General features: G+C 43.7%; 2 protein-coding genes and 1 long non-coding RNA gene across 6 annotated transcripts in view; 1 reads left to right on the forward strand and 2 right to left on the reverse strand.

Annotated features, from left to right (window-relative positions):
* LOC147246713 (uncharacterized) overlaps window positions 1–11,448 on the reverse strand; it is a 31,862-nt gene extending 20,414 nt beyond the window's left edge. The window contains exons 1-2 of the long non-coding RNA XR_015109644.1: window positions 10,999–11,448; window positions 2,379–2,538 (exon numbers count right to left, since the gene is read on the reverse strand). This is a non-coding gene — a long non-coding RNA (uncharacterized LOC147246713). The remainder of the gene's footprint in view (window positions 1–2,378; window positions 2,539–10,998) is intronic.
* gchfr (GTP cyclohydrolase I feedback regulator) lies at window positions 5,409–23,149 on the forward strand. Of its 3 annotated transcripts, XM_086181628.1 has the most exons (6): window positions 8,733–8,869; window positions 15,600–15,683; window positions 19,037–19,199; window positions 19,679–19,773; window positions 20,377–20,517; window positions 23,002–23,149. In XM_086181628.1, exons 1-5 carry the CDS (start codon window positions 8,835–8,837, stop codon window positions 20,498–20,500), a joined length of 501 nt encoding a protein of 166 aa, XP_086037754.1. In that variant the 5' UTR covers window positions 8,733–8,834; the 3' UTR covers window positions 20,501–20,517; window positions 23,002–23,149. The 3 variants fall into 3 exon arrangements, with proteins under 3 accessions (XP_086037755.1, XP_086037754.1, XP_086037753.1); XM_086181629.1 differs by lacking the exons at window positions 8,733–8,869; window positions 23,002–23,149 and adding an exon at window positions 5,409–5,599 and having other exon boundaries at window positions 20,377–21,386; XM_086181627.1 differs by lacking the exon at window positions 23,002–23,149 and having other exon boundaries at window positions 8,743–8,869; window positions 20,377–21,386.
* A 1,479-nt stretch (window positions 23,150–24,628) lies between these two features.
* dnajc17 (DnaJ (Hsp40) homolog, subfamily C, member 17) overlaps window positions 24,629–26,281 on the reverse strand; it is a 32,847-nt gene continuing 31,194 nt past the window's right edge. The window contains exons 11-13 of one of the 2 annotated variants that reach the window (XR_015109643.1): window positions 25,809–25,990; window positions 25,412–25,693; window positions 24,629–24,657 (exon numbers count right to left, since the gene is read on the reverse strand). Coding sequence is in view for 1 of the 2 variants with exons in the window: in XM_086181621.1 (XP_086037747.1) it covers window positions 25,865–25,990 (126 nt within the window). In the remaining variant the exon portion in view is untranslated. Of the gene's footprint in view, window positions 24,658–25,411; window positions 25,694–25,734; window positions 25,991–26,281 lie in introns of those variants that run through there. The other variant, XM_086181621.1, reaches the window with a different exon arrangement.

Here is a 26,281-nt window from a genome sequence, read left to right on the forward strand (position 1 = left end):
TAAAATACAGTACGCTCTTGAACTAATTACAGATTTCATAATGGTATTAAACCATTTAAATCACTTAACTATCAGAAGGGTTCTGCATCAGGACAGTAGCTGCAGCTGGTTACATAATTCAGTGAAGGCAGAGAATGAGTTAACACATCTGCAGCGGGCTACCTCTCTGTGAACCGTAGTGGCTGTGGGACCTCTCGCATGGGGGCTGCAGCTCAGCTTTCAAATACAATTACATGTTCGTGCAAACAGTTGCCCACTTGCTCAAACTCCTACCTTGTAAAATCACTTATCAAAATATTGGCTTCTGACTTCTTGAAGATGAAGATAAATGACTTGATTCTGAATCATAACAACATAATGGAGGATTAATTAGCGTTTTTCCTCCCATTAATCTGGTGGTGCTGGTGTGAGGTACAGTAGGAGAGTGGAAAAGCAGTAGAAATGAAAGTGAAGCATCTGCTTTACACCCTGGAGCACAGAGGGTTTATTTAAATGTTTTTCAAGTGCTAAAAATGGTGGGAGTCTGCATGCCAGCCCAGAAACAACCCCAGAGAAGAGGCTGACATAATGGCTTTGCGCTTCTCAAACCTAAGTGGATCACTCAAATCTGTACAGCACTTGATGACTCAGAGGAAGGGGGGGCGCAGGAATGAATGACAGCAAGTGACTCAGATTGTTATACACGCACACAGGTGGCTTTGGTTTTGTCAGTCAGTGCCTGTCCTGTAACTAGGAGACACGAGAAAAGCATCCACATCCCCTCATCTCACCCCGTGCACCGCCATCCAGAGTAAACTCTCCCCAGGAGGCAAGCAGGGGAGACAGGAGTCGGGGTGTCTGCTCCAATTCTCCAAACTGGGATCAAATTGCCGAGGAGAACCCATTAAGCGAGTCCTGGACTTTGGCTGACTCCCCAACAACATAGGCTCCTTAGCCTACCACCATCCTCTCTCCTTTCCTTTTACTCCTCCCACACATACTCCCACCCCCTGCCGAGTTGGCTGCCAGGAACTAAGATGTATAGGCCTCAGCAGAGAGCCGCCTCCAAGGTAGCACATCGCTCCTCTGCCAGCAATAATAAGTTATTCTGCTCTCCCTCTCGTCTCAGCTACACACTTTCTCTGCATCACAATGGTCAGAGATGCTGCCAGAAGCTGTAGCCAACAACTACACTCTGCTCTGCCCCTTTTTCCCCCTCCAGTTCTGAGAGAAATGTGCCCAAAAGTATTTATGTCACCGGGGGGGGGGGGCTTGCCAGCTTGAGAAGCAATGTGTGTTCTCTGAGATAGGTTACTGTGTACACACTGGAGCAGACCACTTGCTGCGTTTACTGTTGTTAGGTTGGAAATTGGGAATTACATGGGCTGTAGGGTATCTGGACTGTTTGAAAACAGAATCGGTCCAAGACAGCACTTTAAAAATAAGGACCAGCCAATATCTTTAGCACCGATCACAGATATGGGGAAGACAAATACAAATATTGGCGTGCATAAATACATTTGAAACAGATATTCTCTCACACACAAATTCAGACGCAGGGACATGTAATTGACTCGCTCAAGCAGTAACCCCAGGCACTAATCATAATCATAACAATAAAATGCTGCGCAGTAATCCTTACCCTCACTTTAACCCCAGGCTAATTATAACTCTGTTCCAAACCTCTAATCCCTGAGCGGCCCCCTTTTCAAAGTAATGACAAGACGTTCTAATTTTAGAGCATATTACTTATAATTCTTTCTGGAAATGTGATCATCGCAAGGACTGACAAAGAAAATTAAGTTATGGTCCTGTGCAGTTGTAAAAAGCAATCCGGACATCCTGTAGCCTTTTATCGCATTAGCCATCAAATCGTCTAAACTACAGACTATCATCTAGAGACAAACGTTCCTATAAAAGATCTAAAAGCACAAATATCTGACAGGCTCAGTGCTGCTATTAAATATTATGAAGCCACTTGGCCCGAATGCTGTGCGTGTGCTTGACTTCAGTCTTTGTACGGTTGAAGCAAACTAAATTGAATGTGCTGGAGTGTCTTTGAACAGTTAACATTAACGCTGCAGCACCGACATCCGAGGGCCAGTTTACCTCTGATCCGGGGCTTTTAACGGCGAGCTCCAGAACTTTCCGGCAAATTGAGAATCGAGGCTGTCCATTTTTCTGTTTTTGCACCTGTTTTCTCCCCAGTTACAAATTCACCTCTACCAAGCTGTCCTGAATACTCCACACACAGTGAGGGGTGAGGAAGCACAAGTGCATGAACCAGGACACACACACTGCAGCACAGAGAGCCGAACAACATGCTGCACTACTTAGGTACCTCATCGGGGTTAAAAACCACGCAGTGGGAACTTTCTGGAAATGAGTGTCCATCGTACCTCCTGAGGAGCATCATGATGAGATTCACAGGATAGCTGGAGCCAAGTTGTTCTCTTGTTCACCAGCACTATCAAGCCCTTTCACCTGGACCCCTCTTGGGCTGTCCTTGTTTGCTTGGAGAGCACAACACAGCCCCAAGTGATGCACACCAACACGGACCTAACAAAGAGGAGGAGACAGTATCATAATCACCACAAACCTTCAGCGCGGGCAAGTGACGGACCCTCGACTGTCTCTTTTAGGCCTGTTGTGAAAAGTTGAAATTATTTATCTGTTAAGGACTGTGAGGCAACTTTGAGTTTCACTGGGTTTCTTTTTCCTTTTTTGCAGAAACAAACCGCTCAACCACCAAGAGAATGATGTTCAGTGGGACCTGCTGACCGCTTCGCTGTCTGTGCTCGCATCGAGTCCAACACGTCTCTCTAAAGAGGTATTTTTGGTTCAGTGCAAAAATGTAAACATTCAAGTGCAAAAGGGACGACAGGCTGCGTCCCTGAGTGGACCAGCTGAGAAAACACTGCTCTCTACACAATCTGTAAAAAAATCCAAATTCCACTGTTCACGTCCCATGGCAGTCATTTGGTTTGGCCCTGAGCTGCTATTACACCTACTCGTCATTTCATAACATACTGAGTTTTACATGCAGTCATTTATGACGAATCATAAAAAGTCGCAGTGATTCTGGTGGGAGCTCTGAGCGAGAATAAGAAGGACGTCAGTTGATTTCACTGGGAAAACATACTTGCAGTCAAAGCCAATGCAATCATGTAAAGTGGATGACATGGAAAAATTGTGTTTGGTGCTCTAGTGCAGGATTTCTCACAGCCGCTGAAAAGGTTCTGCTAAATTCACTGTGCGCCACCTTCACAAAAGCGACTCAATAACGACGCCTGAGATGAAGATGTATCCATGCTGCGGCCCGTTTGTGGCCCTCAAGCACACAAACAAAGGCTCTGTGAGTGAAAATCATTTGTTTGCACGTATTTTCGTGTTCCTCGTACACAGAAAGGTGAGGGCTTGTCACACTGATCGATGTTACATTAACCAACAAATGGATCTGTGGAACACTCCTCAGACTCGGGCTGCTCAAAGTGGCTACTCACGGTAACCTCTAATAATTTATTGACTTTCTAAATCATTATCGGACCAAAATGATCAAATTCTGACAATTAAATAAAAAAAACAATTAATACGCCCTGGGCTTTTGTGATACTCAAAACAATTTATACACATTTTACTGCCAAAACTGCTGGTAGTTAGAGAGCTCTTTGCTAACTTTAATGTGAATAAATAATTTAATCACACAGCTTTTTGGGACCCTCCGAATGAAATCAAACCTAAACATATCCCATCAAGGTGGTGAAGCCTGTGGCTCATCAGGGGTCATGAGACGCTCAACAATGAATCTGCTTTTTTTGTCTATGGGGGAAAGCATTTGGGGCCATCAGTGCATCACATAATAGACCACTGATCGTTCTGTTATGCAGCCAAACAAAACTGACATTTGTGTTGCTGGAGCGTTATTTCAGAGTATCCAAAGATTGTTGTCTAGTTTAATTAGACAAAAAAATGGTCAAAAATCCTTCATGAGCAGCTATGTGTGGGAAAAGGGTGCGTAGAGTGTTTAACAGCAGGATTTATGCTCCTCTCAAGCTTTCCCAGCCCAACCGGTAGGTGGACGGCCACCCACCCCGAGTCCGCTTCTGCTTCGAGGTTTCTTCCGTTAAAAGGAGTTTTTCCGCGGCACAGTTGCCAAGTGCTTGCTCACGGGGGAATCGTTGGGTTTCTGTAAACTTATAAAGAGTGTGGTTGAGACCTGCTCCATATGGAAAGTGCCCTGAGATAACTTCTATTATGAGTGTAGAAATAAAAGTGAATTAATAGCATGCCGAAAAACTTCTGGAACTAATAGGGACAGCAGGACAAAACCCCATCTTAAATATATTTTGCTTAAATTTTAAGGATGGGATGATGTTACTGCTAATAGATGCTACAATGGAATAGTCTGCAGCAGCTACAGACCCTCCAAACGAATCAACATATTGCAATCATGCTTAGAGAGCTACATATGTTCATCACTACTAGCGCTGGTCCCTCGCTTTCATCCCATAATGCATCTGTTTTCCTAATGGCTGCGGTGATCTGTGAATGACCATGTCCCCGCTCATAAACCCGGTGTGGTTACACAGTGGTTTTCATAGCATGACAGTGATGTTAGCCATTAACTGTTGGCTTTATTAAAAAACAGGCACGATTTGATGATTTTAGCTTTTATGAAACACTCTATCACGCCGTCTAACACACACAACTTCAATGCTAAACAAACACCACGAGTCACAATTTAACAACTTACTTTCCTACCTATGTTTCAGGCACAATAAATATGAATTACAATGTGAAAAACAGAGTCTTGCCAAGTATATTTGTCTAATTTGTAGTCAGAGAAATTTCGTTACACGTGAGACAGAATTGCTGAATAAGAAGAACCTGGGTCAGATTCTTGGCCTTATTTTTTTTTTTTTTTAAATAAATCCTTTTTTGTGAAGTGAAGTTTGCTCAATGCACTGACAGAATATTTCAGTTATTACATTGTTTGTTTGCAAGTAGAATACCTGTCAGCACAAGAAGAACATCCAGCATATCAACAAAAAAGATGACATTGTCTTAAAAGCAAGCTCAAAGAGGACTTTGTCTGTAAAATGCTAGAAAAAAATTACCAGCAAGAAAATTTTCAAGTACAATGACATTTATTTTTGCTTAAATTAGAGCAGGAGCTAAAAAAATAAATGCTTCTACTAGGCAACCACCACATAACCAAACAAGAAAGAATAATGGATTCACCGAGCTGAAATTGTTCTTACAAGTTGCGATACTTGTTTGTGTTGATGTCGACTGTTCATGGTGGATTCACGGCTAAATGGGAGTGACGGCATACAGGAGAGTTAGAGATAGCAAAAGCACTCGTGTGACTCATCCGTACATCACGTCCTGATCTTAAAACCGAAGCGCTCTTGTTTCCTTGAAACTCTTGGGATCTGACATCTGCCAACTACAATTGCTCAATCAGTTCAGCAAAAATAATACCGCTTTTTGTGATGCCATTTGTTTCTTGAGGATTTACCAGAAGTGGAGCTTTTAATACATAGCAGGCTGAAAGAAGAAGGGGAATCAAAAGAGAAGATTTAAAAAAAAAGAAAAGAAAAGGGATCCCATAATAGATGTGAGTGCCAGCACTATCATGTGTGAAACACGTTTCCGGGAACTGCTAGTTCATGTTGGGGCTTAGAAATAAGGCAGACATTTGTTTAGCGCTTGGAGTGTTAATTTGTCAGAGTGCTAATTAGAGGTAAACAGAGCTTGTTGCTCAGCATGCCAACTATAACATGGTGAATGGTACTCTCACTGAGGAAATGGGCGAGCTGGAATTCCATGAAGGCTCAGGGCATTTATCACTGGATGTAGAAATGGCTGAACACAAGCGCAGCACAGTGCCAACACCAGAACCTGTGCAGCCAAAACTGCACAAAACCTTGATTGATTGTGTAGGCAGGAGTTTGTGGAACAGGACAAGGAAGTAACTCACTTAAGGTTAAAAGACAGAGGGAAAAAACTGGACGCTTATTCCAGTTTGGCATGTCACCTTGGTAATATAAGAATGCTGAACCAACAGAATAAATATGCATGGTTCTCAAGAATTAGGGCCAACAAGGATTTTGTTGGCATTTTTTTTGCAGTCAAATGGCTTCAAATGAAAATACTGTTTATAACAAAACAGAACCATATCTTTGAGAAAGTACCACTCTTTATCTAGACGGGAAAGGGAGCAGAAGCCCTGAGCCAGTTGTCTGGACAAGCTTGTGACATGTCTTTCAGATAAGTGTTGGGAGGAAGCAGATAAAGCTTTCCATGTGGCATGTTCTTTTCTGGCTCATTCCTTTGCCTGGCTGCCAAAGAAGTGGTACAAGGAGAAATGGGGGGGGGGGGGGGGGGGGCATTAAAGGTACTACAGGGGAACATGCATGAAGGAAAATAATCCTCCCAAATGACCGTAACTGGGGGACAGAATGTGTACTGACCTGGGCAAGCAGCCAAGCCAAACAGCCCGAGGGGGCAAAGGGAAAGCCACAGCCAGGAGAGGGGGAGTTCAAATAAAGTATATGAACAGTGGAAGGGTCAAAGTGAGACAAATGTCATAACAGTACATTGTAAAACAAAAAACTGAGAAGCCAAGAGGGAATTTGGGAGTTGTAGGAGTGTTTCCTCTGAGGAACAGATCAGGCTCTGGTTGCACAGCAATATGGAGCCACCTGTTTAATGGTGCTTAACATGCAGCACAAAAACACAAATACTGTCCACACGAATGCGCTCGCCTTCACTCGTACACATACAGTACGCTGCACAGTGCATGCAGTATCTGTACTGCTGCCTTTCCCCTCATTCCCACATACACACATACACACACACACACACACACACACACACACACACACACACACACTCAGTGACCTCCTGGGTGCTGTATTTTCTGTGCAGTGGTATGTACTGCCAAGTCGCACAGCTTGTGCAGCAGGGAGGTCCAGAAACCCAGAGGGAGATGGTACGTGACAGAGAACAGGCTGTGCATGAATTTGTGTGTGTGTGTGCGTGTGCGTGTGCGTGTGCGTGTGCGTGCGTTAGGTCGAAGGGGCCAAAGTGGATATTTAGTGAACACTCTCAAATATTGCTCTCATGAAGGTATACATGCTGTATGTGATGAGAGGCAGCGCGCTTTGACAATTAAGTTTGTGAAAGGGAAAGGACAGAAAAGGCAGTGCAACACAGATGAAGGCGCAACATCTGATATCCATATGCTCATTTGGCTAAAACCATTTTAATCAAGTTTGCGGCTTTTTGGAGCCCAAGTAGCTGCCTGTAAAGTAAAGAGTGCAACAAGAGGCACACAACATGACTCGTCTCTGTGCGTGTGTGACTGCTTGTACGCACACGTGTATACAAACTGTTCTTGGCTCAGCAACAGAGTCAGGAGGAGAGAGGGCATATGAGCTTCATGCTGCATCCACTGCTTTGTCCAAACTCTGAAAGTGATTTTCTCACTGTATCTTGGAGGAAATGATTCATTAGGCAGCGGCCCAGTTGGGATCGCTCTGAGATGGAATAAGAAGCAGCTACTCACCCCGGGCTGGTGCTTTCGGAGTGTGCACGGGGACGAGGATTTGAAATGGCAAGGATGGATGCGAGCTAAAGGGGATGGAAAGAGAAGGAGTTGGAGGAGAGGAAGTGGAATGAAGATGGAGGCTGAGGCGATGAAGGGATGGAGAGGGGGGGGGGGAGAAGGGGGAGTCTCTGTGGCTTTGAGTCAACGATACAACAGCTCCCAGACAAGCTTGTCTTTCCTGGAACACCACAGGATCAGTCAGCACGAAAGAGACTAATGCAATGAACCAACCTCTCTGAGGTCATCTTGCACTCACGGTAGTCAAAAGTTTGAACAGGTTTAAATAGGATTTCAACGTGAAAAAAAAGATGTCACGCTTAGTTTTCATGATCGTAAACTAAATTTAATGAATGAATGCATTTCAGTAGCAAATAGCACACTGGTTAACTGTATGATCTCTTGAACGAACTAGAAATGCGGTTCGCTGTTGTGTGCCTTGACCTTTGACCGGCCGATGGCCCACAGCACAGAGGCATCAAAAGGTAGAGAAAAATATGTCCAATAAAAGCAGAGTACTCAGCCGCTTAATGTAGCACCCTTAGCTGTGGGATGTTCAAAAATAAATCATATGTCAAATATCATTGCACTTTTTACTAAATCTTGCAAAGAAATGGAAGTCCTTGCAGCTCTGAGAGGCCAAATCAAGAAAACTGTCATCATGATTTTAAGATACTGTTTAAATCAAGATGCTCTTCCTTGTTTTATGTATAGAAGAGCAGACTACAACAAAGCTGCATCTGGGATATCACAACCTCTTAAAGTGACCCACCAACATGAGTGCTGACAGCAGATAAGGAGGATCTGGTTTACTGATATTTGGAATGCTGTTTAGTTTCTACTGAAGATAAACCAGGCTTTTCCCAGAAGCAGTTCAAGGTGGGAGGAAAAGCAAAGAAGAGAACAAGCAAAGATAAGAAAGGGAGGCCTGGATTATATGTTAAGCCTCATTACTCAACCCCCCCCCCCCGTCCTTTTAATAAAGAGAGACATGGAGACAGACAGAGGAGGAGGGCGAAAAGGCAAACAGAAATAGAACACGTCATACTTTGTAATTTTGTGTGGGTGTGTGTTGAGGGGTTGTATAGTCTTGCATAGCCAGACGTCCCTCCGTTGCGCCTTGCCAGCACAAGAGAAAAGTCTGGCTCAAGCCGTTATCATTCTGCGATGGTAGAAAAAAAAACACCCTGGCTTGTTTGCGGTGAAGTCAAACATTATCGATGTGGGCGGTGCTACGTTTAGGATGCAGCGATGGCGCCCTGGTGAAATAACATTGAGGTAAACCACATTCTACTCTGGAAACATGTTTATTTATTCATATTTGTTGTATATCAACCCAAAGCTTCATATTTTAAGTGTGTAGGTTTCTACTAGCTTACTAGCTGTCAACTTGTTTTAAAAAGGAAAAAAATGGCAACACCGACTACAAAAATCACCAAATGGCACGCTTACACCCGCAATGTTGTTCCAGTAAATTAAACTAAGGGTGCATGGCTTAAGCTAGTTCTGAGGACAAAAACCAGACAGAAGACCAGTTAATGAGAGACAAAAGCAGAGTTCATTAAATACTGATTATTTGGGTCAGCGGTTAGTCTCCAGGAAATTAATGTAAGTCTATGTAAATACCCCAAAAGTGACTAAACTAAACTCGTGTGCTTGTGTGTGTGTGTGCGTGCGTGCAGCAGTGTGGGTGTCCATGTCTTCCCTGTGACCTTATGCTTCAGTTAAAGCTTGTAATAAAGCAGCAAATTATGAATTAGATAAGTGTCAGTGAGCTTTCGGTCTGGGAACACAGCAACCGCAAAAAGTAAGAATGTGCCTTTTTGCCCTCGACTTCATCTATCATCTTGGAAAACCATAACAGCCTGTGTGTGTGCGTGCTTCCAAGAATTTCCACTGAGTTACTCACGATAGTCGAGCCAGTCTTAGCGTACCTCAAAACCCCTGAAATGTGTTGAATGGTCAGTTTCCGGATGCGTTCTCTCCACGGATTCAGACCCGAGACGGTAATTTACTTGTTATCCGTCACAACAAGGCAATAAAATCACTCTGCCAGATGGTGATTTATTGTTATGCTACGCCGGAGTGGTGTTTCGCAATGATTCTGATGACACTACATCTCGTTTTTACTGATTTCTTTCGGACATATTGCTTGTACGTAATTTGTATGTCACCTGTGCAGCCTATCACTCTCAGTCAGAGAGTTTCTGAGGGATGCAGGACGCCGAGAGCAGCAAGGGAACCCCATCAGACATATGGTGTTGATCAGAGCCAGTAGTACCATGACATCATTGTCACATAATTGACTCTCAGCATCCATCGCTCTCTTTCCTCCTTTGTTGACAGGGCAAGTGAAGGCCGCAACGATTGAAATTTTCCTCTTTCACATGTTTATACTGTTGACTGCGGCCTCCGATATTAAAGACTACAATTATGAGTATGCATCTGGATATTGTGTTCATGCAGATCTTTCCCAGCCGGATATTTACCAGACAGTTTGGTTCTTCCTTTCAAGCGGATTTATTCATGGAAACGGTGTCGGGCCTTGAATGGAGAAATGTAATGTCTGCTGACGCACGGTCGTGAAGGGTTTAACAGTCCTAATAAATCACAAACACTTCAGCCCTCATATTGGGAGTTCGGTAGTAGATAACGAGTAACCATGGCGACAAGTGATCAACTGGAAGTCATGAAGAGTAAGTGGCTGGAGAGAAATATCTAAACCACGATGACATGGAGCACGAAGATAAAGCGGCTCCTCGTGAATATATCGTCATAACACACATGACACACTTCTGAGATGTTTCACTGTAAACCACGTCTTCTTAGGGCTTCCTGTATGATGAAGGGCAACCGCCGGGGCAGTTACTGTGCTGTTTTTAAGCATTAAACAAAGTCAAGCTGTACTGTCACTCCTGCCAAGCTCATAGTTGTTTTTCTAAGAGCAGCCATCCCTCGTGCAGTGAGGCTGTGGTGATACACTGAGCAGATTACCTCTGCCGAACTTGTTCGTAAACAAAAAACACATGCTGCAGCATATAATATAAAACATGATGATAACCACAGGCCTGATGGGAATCATGATGTGACTCAGTCCTAGCTGTATATGCAACCATACTGTCATTCCATGCTGTCCAATTAGTCATCTCCTTTTACTTTTTATCCCTCTCCCTGTCCTCGTCTATGCTGCTTTCCAGACATAGTGGCTTTCCATTGCACTTTGAGTAATTAAATGCAGTTCAGCAAATCTTTCAAACGATCTTGACAGGGTTTTTTTTTTGAGGGGGCAACATATTATAGCTTCAATCAAGGGCTTGAAATGTAACCTCCCACACTGATTAACCCCCTGTCACCCAGGACAAATAGAGCAAAAGGGCTGAGTCTCCATCCATTTCTATACCACTTACCGTTGAGGGTCGCAGGAGTCGATCCCAGCTGACACTGGGCAAGAGGGAAGGTTTACCCTGGATGGGTTGCCAGTCCACCACGAGCAATTAGGGGCTCAGTATCTTGCTCAAGGGTACTTCGACATGGTCACCAGGGGAAGTGAGGATCAAACTAGCAACCCTTCAATTTCCAGACAGCCACTCTACCTCTGAGCCACGCCGCCCTGGGTTTAGTCTCTGCGATGGGAAAAGATAGAATCAGCATTCATTAACAGGTTGAGTGATATCTGCTCCAATTAGCACAAACGTAAACATGACATCTTGAAATGCTAAACTTCCTCTCTTTCCGACGTCTTGTACTGTTCCCAACACATTGAAACATTTTTTGCAGATCTTGAATGTTGCTTCACAACCAAAAACACTGTGGCAACACCCTTTTTTCAGAGTCTACAAACAATATGATGATGTATGCTAACTAGCCACTAGCTTGCACACTGAGATCGAACCATACTCTGGGATACAAAATTAGAAAAAACAACAACTCTGTAATACTCTATAAAAATACTTGCATTCTACCAAGATGCTCGTCTCAAACCAAAAACACAGCGGCTAAACTTTTTGTAATAGTTTACAGGCAACACGCTATGGATGCATGCTAACTAGCAAGTAGCTGGTATGCTAAGAGAGAGCTTTACTCTAGGATAGAGTGCCAAAAATCACTTTCAAACAAACAAATGCCATGCAACACATGGGTTTAAACAAAAACAAAACAAAACAAAACAAAACACAAGGGGTTCATCTTATTTTGTTTTTAAACAAAAAACACAATGGGTACATCTAATTTTGGAGCCTACAGGTGACACAGCAATACTATGGATGTATGCTAAGTAACTGCCAGCCAGCATGCTAAGAGTGAGCTGTACCCTGAGATGCAAGTGCCAAAAATTACTTCGAGAGAAAAAAAAACACATTTAGCAACTGCATCTCATTAAGAGGCTCCGACCAGAGACATGATGCAATGTGACACACCGTAGAAGAAAAACAGAAAGGCAAACTCATCTACTGGCAATGGGGAAAGGAATCAATGGCATGCTAAAATCACAAGCTAATTTTGGTGTCAGATTGTTAAGAGTGAGTCGAGAGTTCCGTTTAAACACAGCAATGACACGCTCGCATAAAAAGCAACTCGTGTATTAAATCAAGTATATTTTATAAGTAAAATATGAACTGTTGATTCTGAGTGCGAATAATGGGCTGGGTTTATGAGTGTGCTCTTTTTCTGAATCATTACTGTTCAATTTTCTTTTAGTTTAATCTAATTTTAGTATAGTCAATTCAGACAAATGCTCAACTTTCGGGGGGAAAGAACACTTTTATGATCTGGCAATGAGAGGAAATAAAACTTGATGAATAAACTGCAAAGTGGTGGTCATGCTGGGGTCTTTAAAAAAAAAGAATAGTTCATGTTTTAAGGAGGTGTGCCCAGTTTCCCCAGAACTGAGAGTCCTTTCAGTCCATCCAAAACCCCTCTAATATTGAAAAGAAAAACAGAAATGTTTTTTCATAAAGTCCAAAATATGATGTCTATTTAATTAAGCATACCGTGAAATGATTTGTGCAGGGTTTCTATCTTGAGAAGCTCAAAACCCAAAAGTCTTGGCGTTTTTTTAGATGAGCTGAAAGGACATTTCAGACATTTAACAGAGACGGGAGCTGTTCCGTCTCTTTTCCTGTAAAGCATCCAGAAGCTTCTCAGCTTAAGTAATGATAATTAGTGCAACTAAATGCATATTATAAGTGTGGTTACTTGGATGCAGAACAAAACGTGGGTGAAGAGTGTAGAGAAAAAGTCAGCATACAATACATCCAAGCCTCTGTGTTTATTATGCGTGTTGTTTCCTGTTGATAATAGCCTGCAGTCGTACACTGGAACATGCGGCTCACACAAAATCAAGCTCCGAGATGAGGTGATGAGAGAAATGACGCAGTGTGTAAGAATGTGTCGTTCCAATTCTCAGATAACATTACTCTTAATCACCGAGAGACAGTCTCCCTTAACAGATCTCTCCGGTATACGCAACTCCTTGAAATCTCATCCTGGTGTTTCTCAACAACATGTTTACCTGGTGACAGTGCTTGAAATGTTTCACATCATTTTTAAATTCAGCCGCAATGTGTTGTGTAATTCTTAAAACCAGAGGTATCATCCATCAGTGAGTGCAGCATGAAAAAGTCGGAGCAGATGAGAGGTAAAACAAAGAAAGGGGAATTGCTAAGGCTGCTGGGTAATATCTTCAGCTCTCAGACACTTTATGTAAGCTGCTGGGTATAATCTGGAAAACAGCAAAGGAAAGGAGGTCAGTGATATATCTCCTTGCAGAGGAGGGACTGGGAAGTTAGGATGATGCGCACATACATACACACACACACACACACACACGCATGCACGCACGCACACACACACAAAAAGCCTCAAGGAGAAATAGATGGCTCAACAATGCAGTGATTCATCACAATTAACTCGATGTAAACCTATACGGTGCATAACCCTAACACTCAATCTATCAGAGAGCTGCCTGTTGTCTCTGCTCTCCCACACTTTAAATCTGTCTGCTGAATATTGGAATATCACTCCAACACACACCTACAGTAAATCATCGTATATGCACCCCTGTATAATCCATCCACCTTCGGTCCCCGCTCAGTGATTAAAGCGATCGCTTTAGCAGTGCAGATATCTCGCGCCGTGTTTCACCCACACATACTCAAGTCAATCTGTCAGCCATATTTATCAAGGGGAGCTCGATGCTGCGTGTGAGATGTCTGAGACTATAGAAATTAGACATTACAAGAGGTAGAGTTTGTTTTTCTAAAGAGTGATTGTTTTCTGCTCGGATGAAGTGCAGGTTAGCGTCCAAGCCTGTTGCAGAAGTGGTCGAACTTGAGGGAGGCCTGAGGGTGGCTAGGGCTATTTCAGGGGCTTGTCAGGGGTACCAACCCCCCCCCCCCCCCCCGACACACACACACCAAAATATATATTTCCAGAAAAACAATTAATCAATGCAAGTCCAACAGATGAAATAACACGCACGTGTAAATTGTGTACTCGTATAATGCTGTTTTTGGAGCCCAGTATGATGAAATACAGCCCACATGCCAAATCTAGGAAAAACACAGGGGCTCATTTGGAAAACCAGGCCGATAAATGAAATGATCACTTAAAAGACGATCAAATGAGAGGGCATCAGAAATAGCGAGTATTTGCTGTTAAGACATAAAGGAAAGTGCACTCCCCCACAAAAAAAAAACCCTCTCACTCTGATGATACGATAAGTAAATCTTAAAATAATAAAATCTTATTCACGTAGGACTTTCAAAGTAGGGACAGCAAGAACAGTTCAGTTACATCTTAGATGTTACAGAGGTCAGATGAGATGATCGAATCCGTTAAGAGTGTATAAAAACAATTTAATTGCAGTAAACTCTTTTTTTTTAATCTGCACTTCACAGTCAAGCCAGTTGAACATTTGTTATGACGACATTTTTGTATGCGTGTGTGTGTGTGTGTGCGTGTGTGTGTGCGTGTGCGTGCGTGCGTGTGTGATGGCGCAACTTGGCTGGAAAGGGAGGAGATAGAAGGGAAGAGATCAAGTTCAGTTTTATTCCTTTTCTTGCCAATGGCTCTTTTGATGAAAGCAGTAGATTGTTTGACAGAAGCAGTCCTTCAGCAACCCAACACTTGAGCTGAGAAAGTTGAAGCAAAGGCCTCCGTCAAAGATCAAACAGTTTCCTGTGGACCCACCAGGGACGTGCTCCTCTGTCATTGCTGGTCACAGAGGAGCTGACCCTGGACTCCAATAACTAGCAGCAGATGAGCCAGCGCAGGAAGATGCTGCGGGAGTGCAGGAAGTGGCTCGGGTAGTAAGTGTTAGGAGAGTGTGTTCTTTTGGCAACAAGAGGGGTCTTTAGGGACACCGCTGCTGCTGCTTCCCACTCGCCGGTCTAAGGTTAACAGGGACAGATAAAAGACAAGAAGCACAGATTCTGGAACAGTTTTCTCTTTTTTAAAAGCCACAAAGGACTCAGATGGAGTGTTCCTAAGTATTTATGAACACCACAACACTAATACTGCTGCAATGTGAATACTTCTATCGGTTGAAATGCTTCATATATGTGAAAAGGGGTTAAATTTGAAAGACATGAAGAAGAAATGAACAAGATCGGCAGCACTAAATTGAGCTGACAGTCATCGCGGGAGCCAGTAGGTGGCATCTGTTCAGCAAAGCTCAGCGGGCACCTGCGTCGCTCTGGGCGAGGGGGCTACAATTTACAGGCTCTGGATCATTTCAGGAGGCGGTACTGACGCCGTTATGGCAGAGCCTTTTGGTCGGAAACAAACAGTATGAGTGGAGTCACCATGCAGAGCCACGAAGCAGAGTACAAGGCGACTGCCATGATATTTTAGTTCTCCCCCCAGTGCGACAGGAGGTTTGACCTTCATGGAGGGTTCTAATATTATCCATTTCAGTTTTTTCATACAATAGAAATTCTTTGTACACATAAACTCATGTTAGTTTTAAACTGTTTGATTTAAGTGTTTTTTTTTTCATCTTTATCAACAGGGAGAACATGGAGACTCCACACAGAAAGATCCTGTGCTGGAGCCATAACCACTGCATCACCGTGCCGCCCCACAGTAGTATTATGTACTTTGTAATCATATCTCCAAAATAAAACAAATACATTTCAGTCAGACAGGTCATGTTTGGAGTATTTAATACAGAAATTGTTTGGTGCGTTGATGTAAGATATCTTGACCACCCCACCCCTACACCCCCTTGCCCCTACACACCCCCACCCCACTCCCACCCTTTCACAACTGGAAAAGCGAGCAACTCCAGTCAGTGGTCAGACGGGTTTGACCTTGCATTTCTTTCTAAAGGGCCTGCTGATGGTTTGGGCCAGTGCAGAAAAGAACCTCCTAACTGCAGCGCACTTGGACTTTTTACAGATGTTGTTCTGGAATGAGGAGACGATGCAGTATTTAAAAGCTGTACAGTCAGTCTCCATTATCTCTACCACAGCCTGTGCACTGCCCCATTGGTCTAGCAGGTCTTCAAAAATTGCCTTGTCCATATTTTTAAGGGACTTCTCAGTCACTTTGAAGTCCACTTCCTTGAGATCGGCCCAGACCATCTTGTTAAGGCCCCTGGTCAGATCCTGCAGCTTCTGTGCAGGCAATGTGATTTTTACCTTTTGAATAATTCTTGAGACAAGCTTGAGAAGTAAGACGTCTATGGACGCCCTCCTCACGTCCTTCCAATGTATGAACTTTTTGTGTGCTTCGCCCTTTAAGGGTGATGATGGTGTGTTCTGTGAGAGAGGAACCTCCTCCATTGTTGGGACCACTGCAGATTTACGTTGGGACGACAGTTCCTCTTGAATAGAGGTAACCATTTGCATAATCTGGCGCTGAGCCCTGTATTTCATCCACCACTTCATCAGCTGTTGGTGGATTGATACCCCACGCCAGACAGCAGTATACATGCCAGCATGTGAAGAGGAGACAACGCTTCTGTCACTGACAATGCGTCTGTAAACCGTGGTGGTCAGTTCATTGGTCCCTTCCTCATCTTCAAATTCCTTCAACCTGGAGAAACCGCACCGCTGGTTTAGATCGGGCTGATGATCATCCAGGCTTCCTCTGAGGATGTGGGAGTCCAGGCTATCCATGACGGACTTCATTGACACCTGGCTGTCTTCCTTTTCCTCCTGGTTGACTCCACTCTGGAACCTTCTCACCAGGCGATGAATTGCTGCTCGAGCAATGCATTTGCCAAAGAAGGTTTTAAGTGTGTGGCCCAGTCTCTCTCCCAGCCGCTTATTCTTCCTCTTGGAAGCAGCGCTCCCCACACGCGTCTTCTCACAGCTCTTTTTCTCTTCGTCTGAAAAGACTTGAGCAACTTCCTCCACCACAGTCTCCATCTCTTCTGCAGTGTGAGACTCCAGCCCGTCATCCATCATGTCTTTGATGTATGACTGGGAGAATTCACCAAGCTGCTTCCTGATGATCTCTCGATCTGTGGAAGCTACATGGCTGTCTTGTGGGGTCAACACCTCTCCGTCGGGTTCCAACAATGATTCTGCTTTTGCTGGCTCCCCCTCTTGCTGCAGCTCCTCTCTCAAGGTTTGTCGAGAGACTGACTGCGACTTTTTCTGTCTTGGTACGGACACAAACATGTTTTTTGCCTTAGCCATGAATACTTTCAGCATGGCAATAGCTTGACTGAGCATACGGTTCAGTCTGCTGGTGGATGGGATCCATTGGCCAGGCTCCTTGGAGGCCGCAGCACTCATACTCTCTGTGACCTCCTGACTAACCAGCCTGGCCAACCTCTCTGAGCTCTTACACTCTTGTTTTGCAGCACCCAGAACCTGAGCAAAGCTCTTAGGCAGCGTGTCACGCAGGCTAGCCTCCAACTGCTCCTCCGTGATTGTGGCGGGCATTTCCTGGATGGTCACTGACACCGATGAAACTACGTTCATCAGAAGCTCGGCCACCAAAAATTTTGTGCCATCATCTGGTTTACCAGATGCCAACAACAACTTTTGCTGCCCTGACATTCTCCCAAAGAAGAACTTGAACAGTGAATGAAAGTTACGACCAATGGTGTTTGAAAAATCCTCCATCATCTCTGTTGGTTGAACTCTGTTCTGGTCTCTGGTTGAAGTGTCAGAAAAGGACAGTTGATCTAGCAGCTGGTTGTTGTCTGTTCATCTTCGGAATAAACGCTTGCTTATATATGTTCTTGTTCCCAGTGAAGATCACTGAACTCTGGAACTTCACTGACAGGATGACTGACAGGATGATTGACAGGATGACTGGATGACTGACAGGATGACTGACAGGATGACTGGATGACTGACAGGATGACTGACAGGATGACTGGATGACTGACAGGATGACTGACAGGATGACTGGATGACTGACAGGATGGGAGCAGGAGGAGCTTGGACAGGTGACTGTGCACCTTGATGCACACAGTTTCACAGCCAACGATCATCCTGCATGGATCTTGTTCTTCAGTCTCTTTAAAGCTCAGTTCATGGCCTCGGAATTCCACATCCGACATTAAAGAGCGGCTGAGCAAGTGGCAAGCAAGCGTGCCACAGCACACAGCAAGCTATTAAAGTAGCAACTTATTGTTGATTTTATCAGAGTCCCTGCCTTTGTTGTTTGCCTGTGGTTCATTTCCTCACGTCACACGACTGATCCGGAATAATTGTGGCTGCACTGAGGAGGAAATTAGACTTCCAGACAGTGTTGGTTCAATATAATACATGTATGCATACATACAACCCTGGTGTAAAAAACTTAGCATTGACTGAACACTCGCATGCTTATACTTTTGATTTTTTTATTATTAAAATAATCATTATTATTAGTAGTATTATTATGCATTTTATACATCTCAAACAGAATAAAATCCATGACCATGTAGCCGAGTACAAATAACATGCATTCAGAGCAAATTATACAAGTCTTGAAGAAATAGTCGCTTTGGTAAAATGAGACGAACAGTCCTAAACAGCAAGGCTGCAGTACACAAGAAGATCAAATAGATTAAAAAAAAAAAAAGACATTAAAATAAATAAATGGATGTATTTAGTTATAGAAGTCAGCACAGCTCCTGACAGTAGTTAGAAAGATTAAAATTTAAACCTCAAAACCTCATTTCCTTCTTTACAGTATCAGATTATCAGATCCCCCCCCCCCCCCACCACCACCACCACCACTCAATGCTGCAGGGTGCTAAAATGGGGAAGTTCAATCAGAAGAAGCGCTAGAAATAAAGTCTGTTCCACTTTTTCAAATAAAAGAAATTATCTAACACATTAAGAGTGGAAAATCAGTATAATCCAGTGAAAAAGGTCCAGTTTGTGTTTGGCAGTCGCCGATTGTGACAGAATGTTGATCATAAGGAAGCTGCGGGGGGGGGACTGATCAGACTGCGTTGTTGACATACGCTAAAAGAAGCGCTGTGATTGGTCCGCCAAGGTGGGTGTTTCCGCATTCCGCGAGGAGCTGTCAGCGGAATCGCAAGTTGGAGAGGGCACCGTCGCGTCTGAGAGGAAACCTCCCAGTCATCCCCGGGGGAGTAGCGGTCCACCGCCTGGCAGCAGCGATGCCCTACATGCTCGTCAGCACGCAGATCCGATTGGTGTGTATCCCGCAACTTGAAAAACCTCTAGTGCTGTTTTTTTTTTTTTTTTTTTTTAGGGGGGAAGGTGGAGCCGGAGAGATCCGGGGATTCATTTATTTGGCTGAGCAACAATTATTGCGCATGTTTCTAATCAATAAAGGTTACAGGTTACAGTTACGCATTGGCTTGTAAGATTCCGCCATGCAGGAAACAACAGACTATCAAGGCTGCAGACGGAGCAAGTACCCTGCATATGGTTGTGTGTTTACCCCGGTGCTTTAAATTAAAAACACATGTCCGCGGCGTCTTTTTATGCGCATGTGCAGTCGCGATTGCACAAGTTATGCAATCTAATTCTAATGCCTCCGGAGTATTTGAATTATCTATTTTTAGGTGGCTCCCGTTACTGGAGATGATAATGTGCACCTGACACGAGCCTGCAGGTGTATGCAGATACGAAGCCCGTGCAGTTAACGCACTTAATTGCTGTCTTTCAGGAAACTGGTCCAACAAATGTGGGAGATGAATATTCTGATCCAGCTGTCATGAATTACTTGGGAGCAAGAAAAACATCCATGCTGGGAAACAATTTGTGAGTACTGAAAATGAGGAGGGTCGGTTATGGTTTGGGAGGATGTGTTAAAAAAAAAAAAAAAAAAGCACCTGCAGCAGGTAATCATTTCAGATTTATGTCCGTCACCAGAGGAGGAATTTCAATCCTGATGTGATCATTTTTGGGAAACAATAATCTCCCATCTGGGGAATACTAAACTGGAATGGCATTTGTCCAATGCTGGGATCCACTCAGCTCCCAGGTGTTGTGTAAATGTGCTTACACCGAGCCAAATTTCTGTATCTAGGAAATGGTGCTTCTTTCACTTTGGCAGTTAATATGTACATATTGACAACAGAGCTGAGATCAGATCACATGGAATAAAAAAAGATGTGGCGGAGGAGGACTTCTGCGTTGCAGGTTTAGAATAAGCCGCTCAATCTGATGGGAAACAGATCAGGGAAGTGTTGTCATTGGCAATCAGATTCAAATGCTGCTGGGAAATGAAACAAGGTGTGGAAGGAAGTGAACAAGCACCAGAACAATTATCAGGATTCTACCCTCCAAGCAAAGTTTATTGAAAGTCAGAGAAATCCCACATATGTGGAAAAGTAGCATGACTCTGTGTTTATGCTCATTTAGCTCCGAGTACCATGTGGACGACCCACCTCGACTGGTGTTGGACAAGCTGGAGAAGATCGGCTTCCGCGTGATGTCGATGACGGGGGTGGGACAGACGCTGGTGTGGTGCCTTCACAAGGAGTGACCCAGCGTAAAGAAAATGTATCCGTCTATGGGCCTTTAAACGCTGCTGAGGAAATGTATTTTAAGCTGTTTTCATAGGTTGCTGCAGGAATGAGTCCTCAAACCCGGAAGTAAGTTTGCAACGTTGTGTCCCCGTTTCCCTCACAATGGGATTTCTTTCATGGATTTTTGGTTAAATGCCTCATAAAAAGGTCAGTGAGTCACTCTAGATTAAGATATTTTCCCTTTTTTTTTCTTTTTTTTTTTAGAATAAAACCCATCGTTGCGTATCACATTTGTGACTGTCAGTGTCATCACGCTGACAGCACAAGCGCGAATCTAGAGGCCATGCATCCACCCTGTAGTGTGTTGCTAGCAGAACATTAGCTTTGTACTTCCGGAGAGTTCTAAAGATGGTCTTGTTTGTGAAGAGTCGTGAACAAAGTGTAGGTATTCTGTAAATTTGTTCACCACAGTTTATTTTCGTCAGTTAGTGAAAATCCCGCTGGCCTCTGATGGAGGGAACCTACACTGATGCCTGCTTCCAGGTTTGGCAAAGGAAACCATCCCTGCGGCGCCCTGTGTTGACGCTTAAAAAATTAGCTTGTTGTCGATGAGATTATCCCATACGCAAGGTTTCAGATTATGTATGATTGTAGGTTGTGGGTCACCACATTCCAGAGCTTTTAGAAGACCCCTCATTGTATTGTTTGCCATTTATGGTGGTCGTGTATTTTTACTGCTAAAAATTGGCAGTAATAAAGTAGAAAAACTGGGATTTCAGTTCACAGAAATACCTCACCCTTCTCCTATCCAAGCAAATAAAATGCAATGATAGATATGTTTGTACTTACTGCAAGATTTTTTTGTAATCGGATTATTTACTTATGATTAAATGATAAACTCATGTGGACGCTTGCGTGGTTATAAATACAAGGAAAAGAAGCTTTTTAAGAAACCATCACATAAAAATGATAAACTCGAACTAAACTTGCACCAAGATGAGGCCTACAGAGGGCAGGAGTCTGCCTGGGAGAGCTTGCATTGCAGCCTCAGGTCTAGCAGTGTATGTCTTGGGCCAGCCTGGATCACAAACCCACAAACTGGAGCCCTTTCCAGCCAGCTCACAGCCAAACCCTTACCAGACCTGCTGCCTCGCATAAGACTTAGCTTCCACCTCCGCATTGAAGATCAAAAAGGTGCTGGTGCTTCCAAGTGCTGTGACCACGGAGGCTCCAGATTCTTTTTTGCGTTTAATGACATGACGGCTACAGTAGAGACAATGTGAGGAAGCCAGGGAGGAAGAAGATGCCTTGAAGATTCCAAGGTTCTGCTGTAATTGTTGACAGGATCGACTGCTCAGCAGGCTCATCCTCCCATCCTGGTTCGCATGCAGCACAAGCCACTGTGGGCTCAGGGCAGGGTTGGTGGTGAATCTGTTTCCTGTAATTGTATTTCCTCTGTTGTCATTTGGACAGAGTTTGTGTGTTTCTGGCCTTTTTTTTTTTTTTTTTTTAACTTTTCTTCACATTGCTGGGATATGAAAAGGGCTACACATAAACAAAACCATGTGATGAGGGGATTTTGCAGGAGGAGAGGAGCAGATGTCTCCCACCACGCCAGTGTTCTCCACAGCTGGTCATTGTGTAACAGAGCCACAGAGCAGGGCAGCGCAGGAGTGGCAGCGACATGGATTACTGGTTCTGATGTTGCGAAGCTGCCATGTGGCTCCTAAACAACACAATGACGGGAGAAAGCTACGCCGCCGCCGCACAGGCCCACAAATACAGACACACCATTACGCCATGGTCCCTCAGGGGACAGGAAAGACTATTTGAAAGAATATATGTTCCACAGGGAAATGACCTCGTTACAAAAACTCAGGGTGACCGCAAGAATCTGGCACTGCGAGGTCTGACCTAATGTGGGTCAGAGTGGGAGCCTGACTTTACAGAACATAAATAAGGAAGCATCTTCTAGGTACTTGTTACATAAGGCGAGTGTGAAACACATTAGGACAGGTCAACTGAAAAGACAAATATAGATCTTAAGTGTGTAACAGCGTTAAATTCTGGCTGGCCCACCAGAGCTACAGAGGAGTGTTTCTGAGGGAAACACTCAGGCGGATGAGGTCCTGCAAAATAAGATCAATCAGCATCATGTTCTTTTTCTAGTGGAGGTTACAGGAATGGGAGGGGGAGGGGGAGGGGGAGGGGGAGGGGGGGGATCTTGAAGATCAATAACAGTGTCATGTGCGTCCGTTCAATCTGAAGCCAAGCCATGGGGGTTTTATGGGAATTTTTGTGCCAAACTATTTCTTGGCCAGGAGTTGTGATTTCCTGGAGTCTTTGCTGGGTTGCCTGGCAGGGAGTTACTCCTCCAGGCCAAGATACACTCTGAAATATAACTACCCGTAAACCACAGCTTGTCTTTACACGATGTGCAGTTCAAAAAATTTAAAAAAAACAAAACAAGATAAAATGTGTTAATTTGTGAACTCAACTTGTTTTTTTTTTCTTCCAGGTTTTAATCTCTGGACAGAGCGAGGGTCAGGTGTGCTCCGTCTATACGTTTATGCGAAACCACTACGATTCACAGTTGATAATGTCTAAATGTTGGATTATTCCTTAACTTTATGATAAACTTTAAATAAAAAATTTCAACTTCACAATATGAGTAGCTTTTAGTTACATGTTGAGTATTTCACAGTACAGATAATATCAACATTAATTACCACATTCATTTTATGTGGTATTATACTATACTGGTATTGATTTACTTTTACTTTCTCATGTTCCCATTAAAAAACAAAAACAACAACCAGCATGTTGGTGGTGGAATGCTAACATTAGCTGTTAGCTACCAAATCATCAATTATCACCGCTTACCGTCAAATATGGTCTGGTCGGCCTTCAGGTTTTTTACCATTCATGGTCTCATCAGTTGCTGTTTAACCTGGAAGTGATGAAATTATAATAATTTATCAGATTCTCCATATTGATAAAAAAATGAAGTTTGAAAAAGATGAACAACTTACTCCAAAACGAACCACGCAGTGACGGAAGTACAGAGAATTGACTGGATTATTGTACGGTAGAACTGGATCAGCATCTGTCCACTCCTGAAGTCCGCTGTCATCCCCACAGTTTGGTTAAAAAAAAAAGAAAAAGAAAAAAAAAAGAAGTATTTTCAGTTTTGGTCTGACTGCAGCGGAGAGCCAGCCGTTCAACCTCTCGTCTGTGAGCTGACTCATCACCGTCCCACACGAGGCTGAAAACTATTGTGGCGTCTGCAGACTTCCGAGTATGACAGATGGGTCTCCAGGGGCGCAGCAGTCACTGGTGGTTGAGAAGAAGAGAGGGCACAGATTCTTGTGGGGGGTGTCCACTGGTGCTGATGCTCTGGGTGTTGTATGTAATTTTATCCAGCTTCCCCTGCAGCCCTCCGCCTATCAGGAGGTTAGTGATCCACTGACAGGTGAGTTGGGTGTGGAGGACCACTGGGACCTGGAAGCTGGTGCTGAACCAGGGTCCTCAGGTGCTTGGCAGTTTCTTCCTCGTCCTCGTTCTGCATTTGTTATGTGAACCAAGTTGAGATGTTGCAGGATCAACACCTTTGGAAAGCATCAAGGGATCCAGCAATGAAACCTGAGGTGGGCCAACACGTCTCACAAAGGATTTCCTGACAGCAGACATGAAAGTCGTCAGTCAATCCTGATCCTAATACAGTCTGTCTTTTTCGGAGGGTGGACTCTAACCATCAGATTGGAATCTGCTAACTTCTTAAAGCATTTTTTTTTTTTTTTTTTTTTTTGTTATTGGACAGCCTGAAAATGACAAATATTCAGTCACACATCTTCCTCAGAAGAAGATGCCAGAGTTAAATGAACACAATGTGCAGCCTTGAAAACTGTGCAGTTCAAAAAGGCCTCGCCAGTCTGGAGTCGAGCTTAAGATCTATTGTATACAAAGCCGGGGAACAATCATCTAAACCACCAGATCTATAATGGAGGGCCTCCAAAGTATGTTCACTTTTCATCACGTGAGGCCTCAAGAATTCCCATAAAAGTCTACCTAGTGTTCCAATCTCGGCTTGATTGCTGCTTTAACATGGGGGAGAAAGGATTTCCACGTAGTCACGTCACACAGCCCGCGGTTTGGATCGCCCCAAAAAGCTCCACTCATTTCGCAGAGTTGGTGAAGGAGAATGCAGACAACAGAGGAGAATGATATTTTGCCATTATGAGGTAATGAGTCGTCACAGTTAAGCAGACAATAGCTGACAGATGAAAATTACACCGTTTGGATGATGTGTGGTGTTGCGTAGCCAATCTGCCTCTGGCTCTGATAAAACCGAACCAACAGTTGAAAATTGTTACTGGAGGCCTAAAATAACACAATGATAATGCATTGGAGATTCCCGTGACACCATGCATGTAATGTTTTGAGGTTTTTACAACAAATTTTGTTCCACAAAACCTAACAAAAAAAAAAGGTGAGTGAAAATACGGCTTCATCTATTTTAGTTCAGCCATCATAACTCGTATTCAATCGTCACGTAGGCAGACTAACACTTCCAGGAACCAGGGGAACATTTAATCTCAGGGTTTGGTGGATGTGGCAGAGGTGTCGCCCAATCAACAGCGACGGGTATACAAACCCTGCAGTGTTAAAAACTTAAACGAGGATATTAGACTTTATTTAAATAGCATACCCGCTACCAAAAATGTGATCTGGGGACACGTTTCTATTTTTCATCACTGAATGTAACATTGTTGAGTGTAACATTCATAAACTTTTCTAATCCTCAACATACAGAATAGTGAATATTACAATACTGTAGCCCTAATGGAGTGATCTGTGATAAAGATCGACCTGAAGATGAAATACTAAATCTCATAGATTGAGAGGGTAAGAAGTGTATTATTCTTTACCTGAAACGTTTGTCATCCTGAACTGAGGTGAATGCTGGATCACACACCACTGACTGACTTCTTTCGAGCCGTCTCTGTTGCCATAGCTGCGTCACACGAGGTGTTCAACTGTTTCCTGCTTAAAAAACATTTTTCGAGGTTTTGGACGCAGCCCAGGTGTCTGTGCAGTATTAATCATACCTGCACCCTGAGTTTTAGGACTCTTATGTGTGGAAGCACATGACTTATTGAACCCCGCAGCAGCTCTCGCATCCTCTCTGCTGCTCATCTCCCTCAGTCATCCTACATTCACAAAAAGAGAGACATAAAACTAAAGATCTCTTTTTAGTTAAGATTTATTTTGCCACACAGCACATTCCATACAAAAAACAACACATTAAGTTTAATGATTCTAAACCTTAAAACAGGTGATATTAATGGTTGCAGGCTGGTGCTGAACCGGGTCTTCCAGTGCTATGACTCGTCGGCATTTTCCTCATCTTCTTTCTGCATTTGTTCAATGAGTCTTTGTCGTTCCGCAGCCTGCCTCATCCTCATCATCACCACACTCTCGTAGTCACGCTCATTTGTCAGGGAGCCCTGGAGAAGTGACAGAGACAACAAGGAAACACGGAAAGGTTATTATAACATGCAGGATACATACCAACACTAATCCCTCTGGGCTTTTCTTCGTCAATATTTAAAGAAAATGAGCCATTACACTGGTGCAACGTCACAGAGAAGTCAAACATGTCTGTATTTCATATTATGACAACAGCAACGCAGACAGCACATGGAGCAAATGACACCACTATCACCATCAACTGTGTTTGCTTTCACGACCGGGACTGTGGGCGCAGAGCAAACGAGAGCCGGGCTTGGACAGATGCT

This window comes from Aulostomus chinensis, chromosome 17, assembly GCF_037954235.1.
Source record: "Aulostomus chinensis isolate RoL2024-O1b breed Wild chromosome 17, RoL_Achi_v1.0, whole genome shotgun sequence".
Lineage (NCBI taxonomy): Eukaryota > Metazoa > Chordata > Actinopteri > Syngnathiformes > Aulostomidae > Aulostomus > Aulostomus chinensis.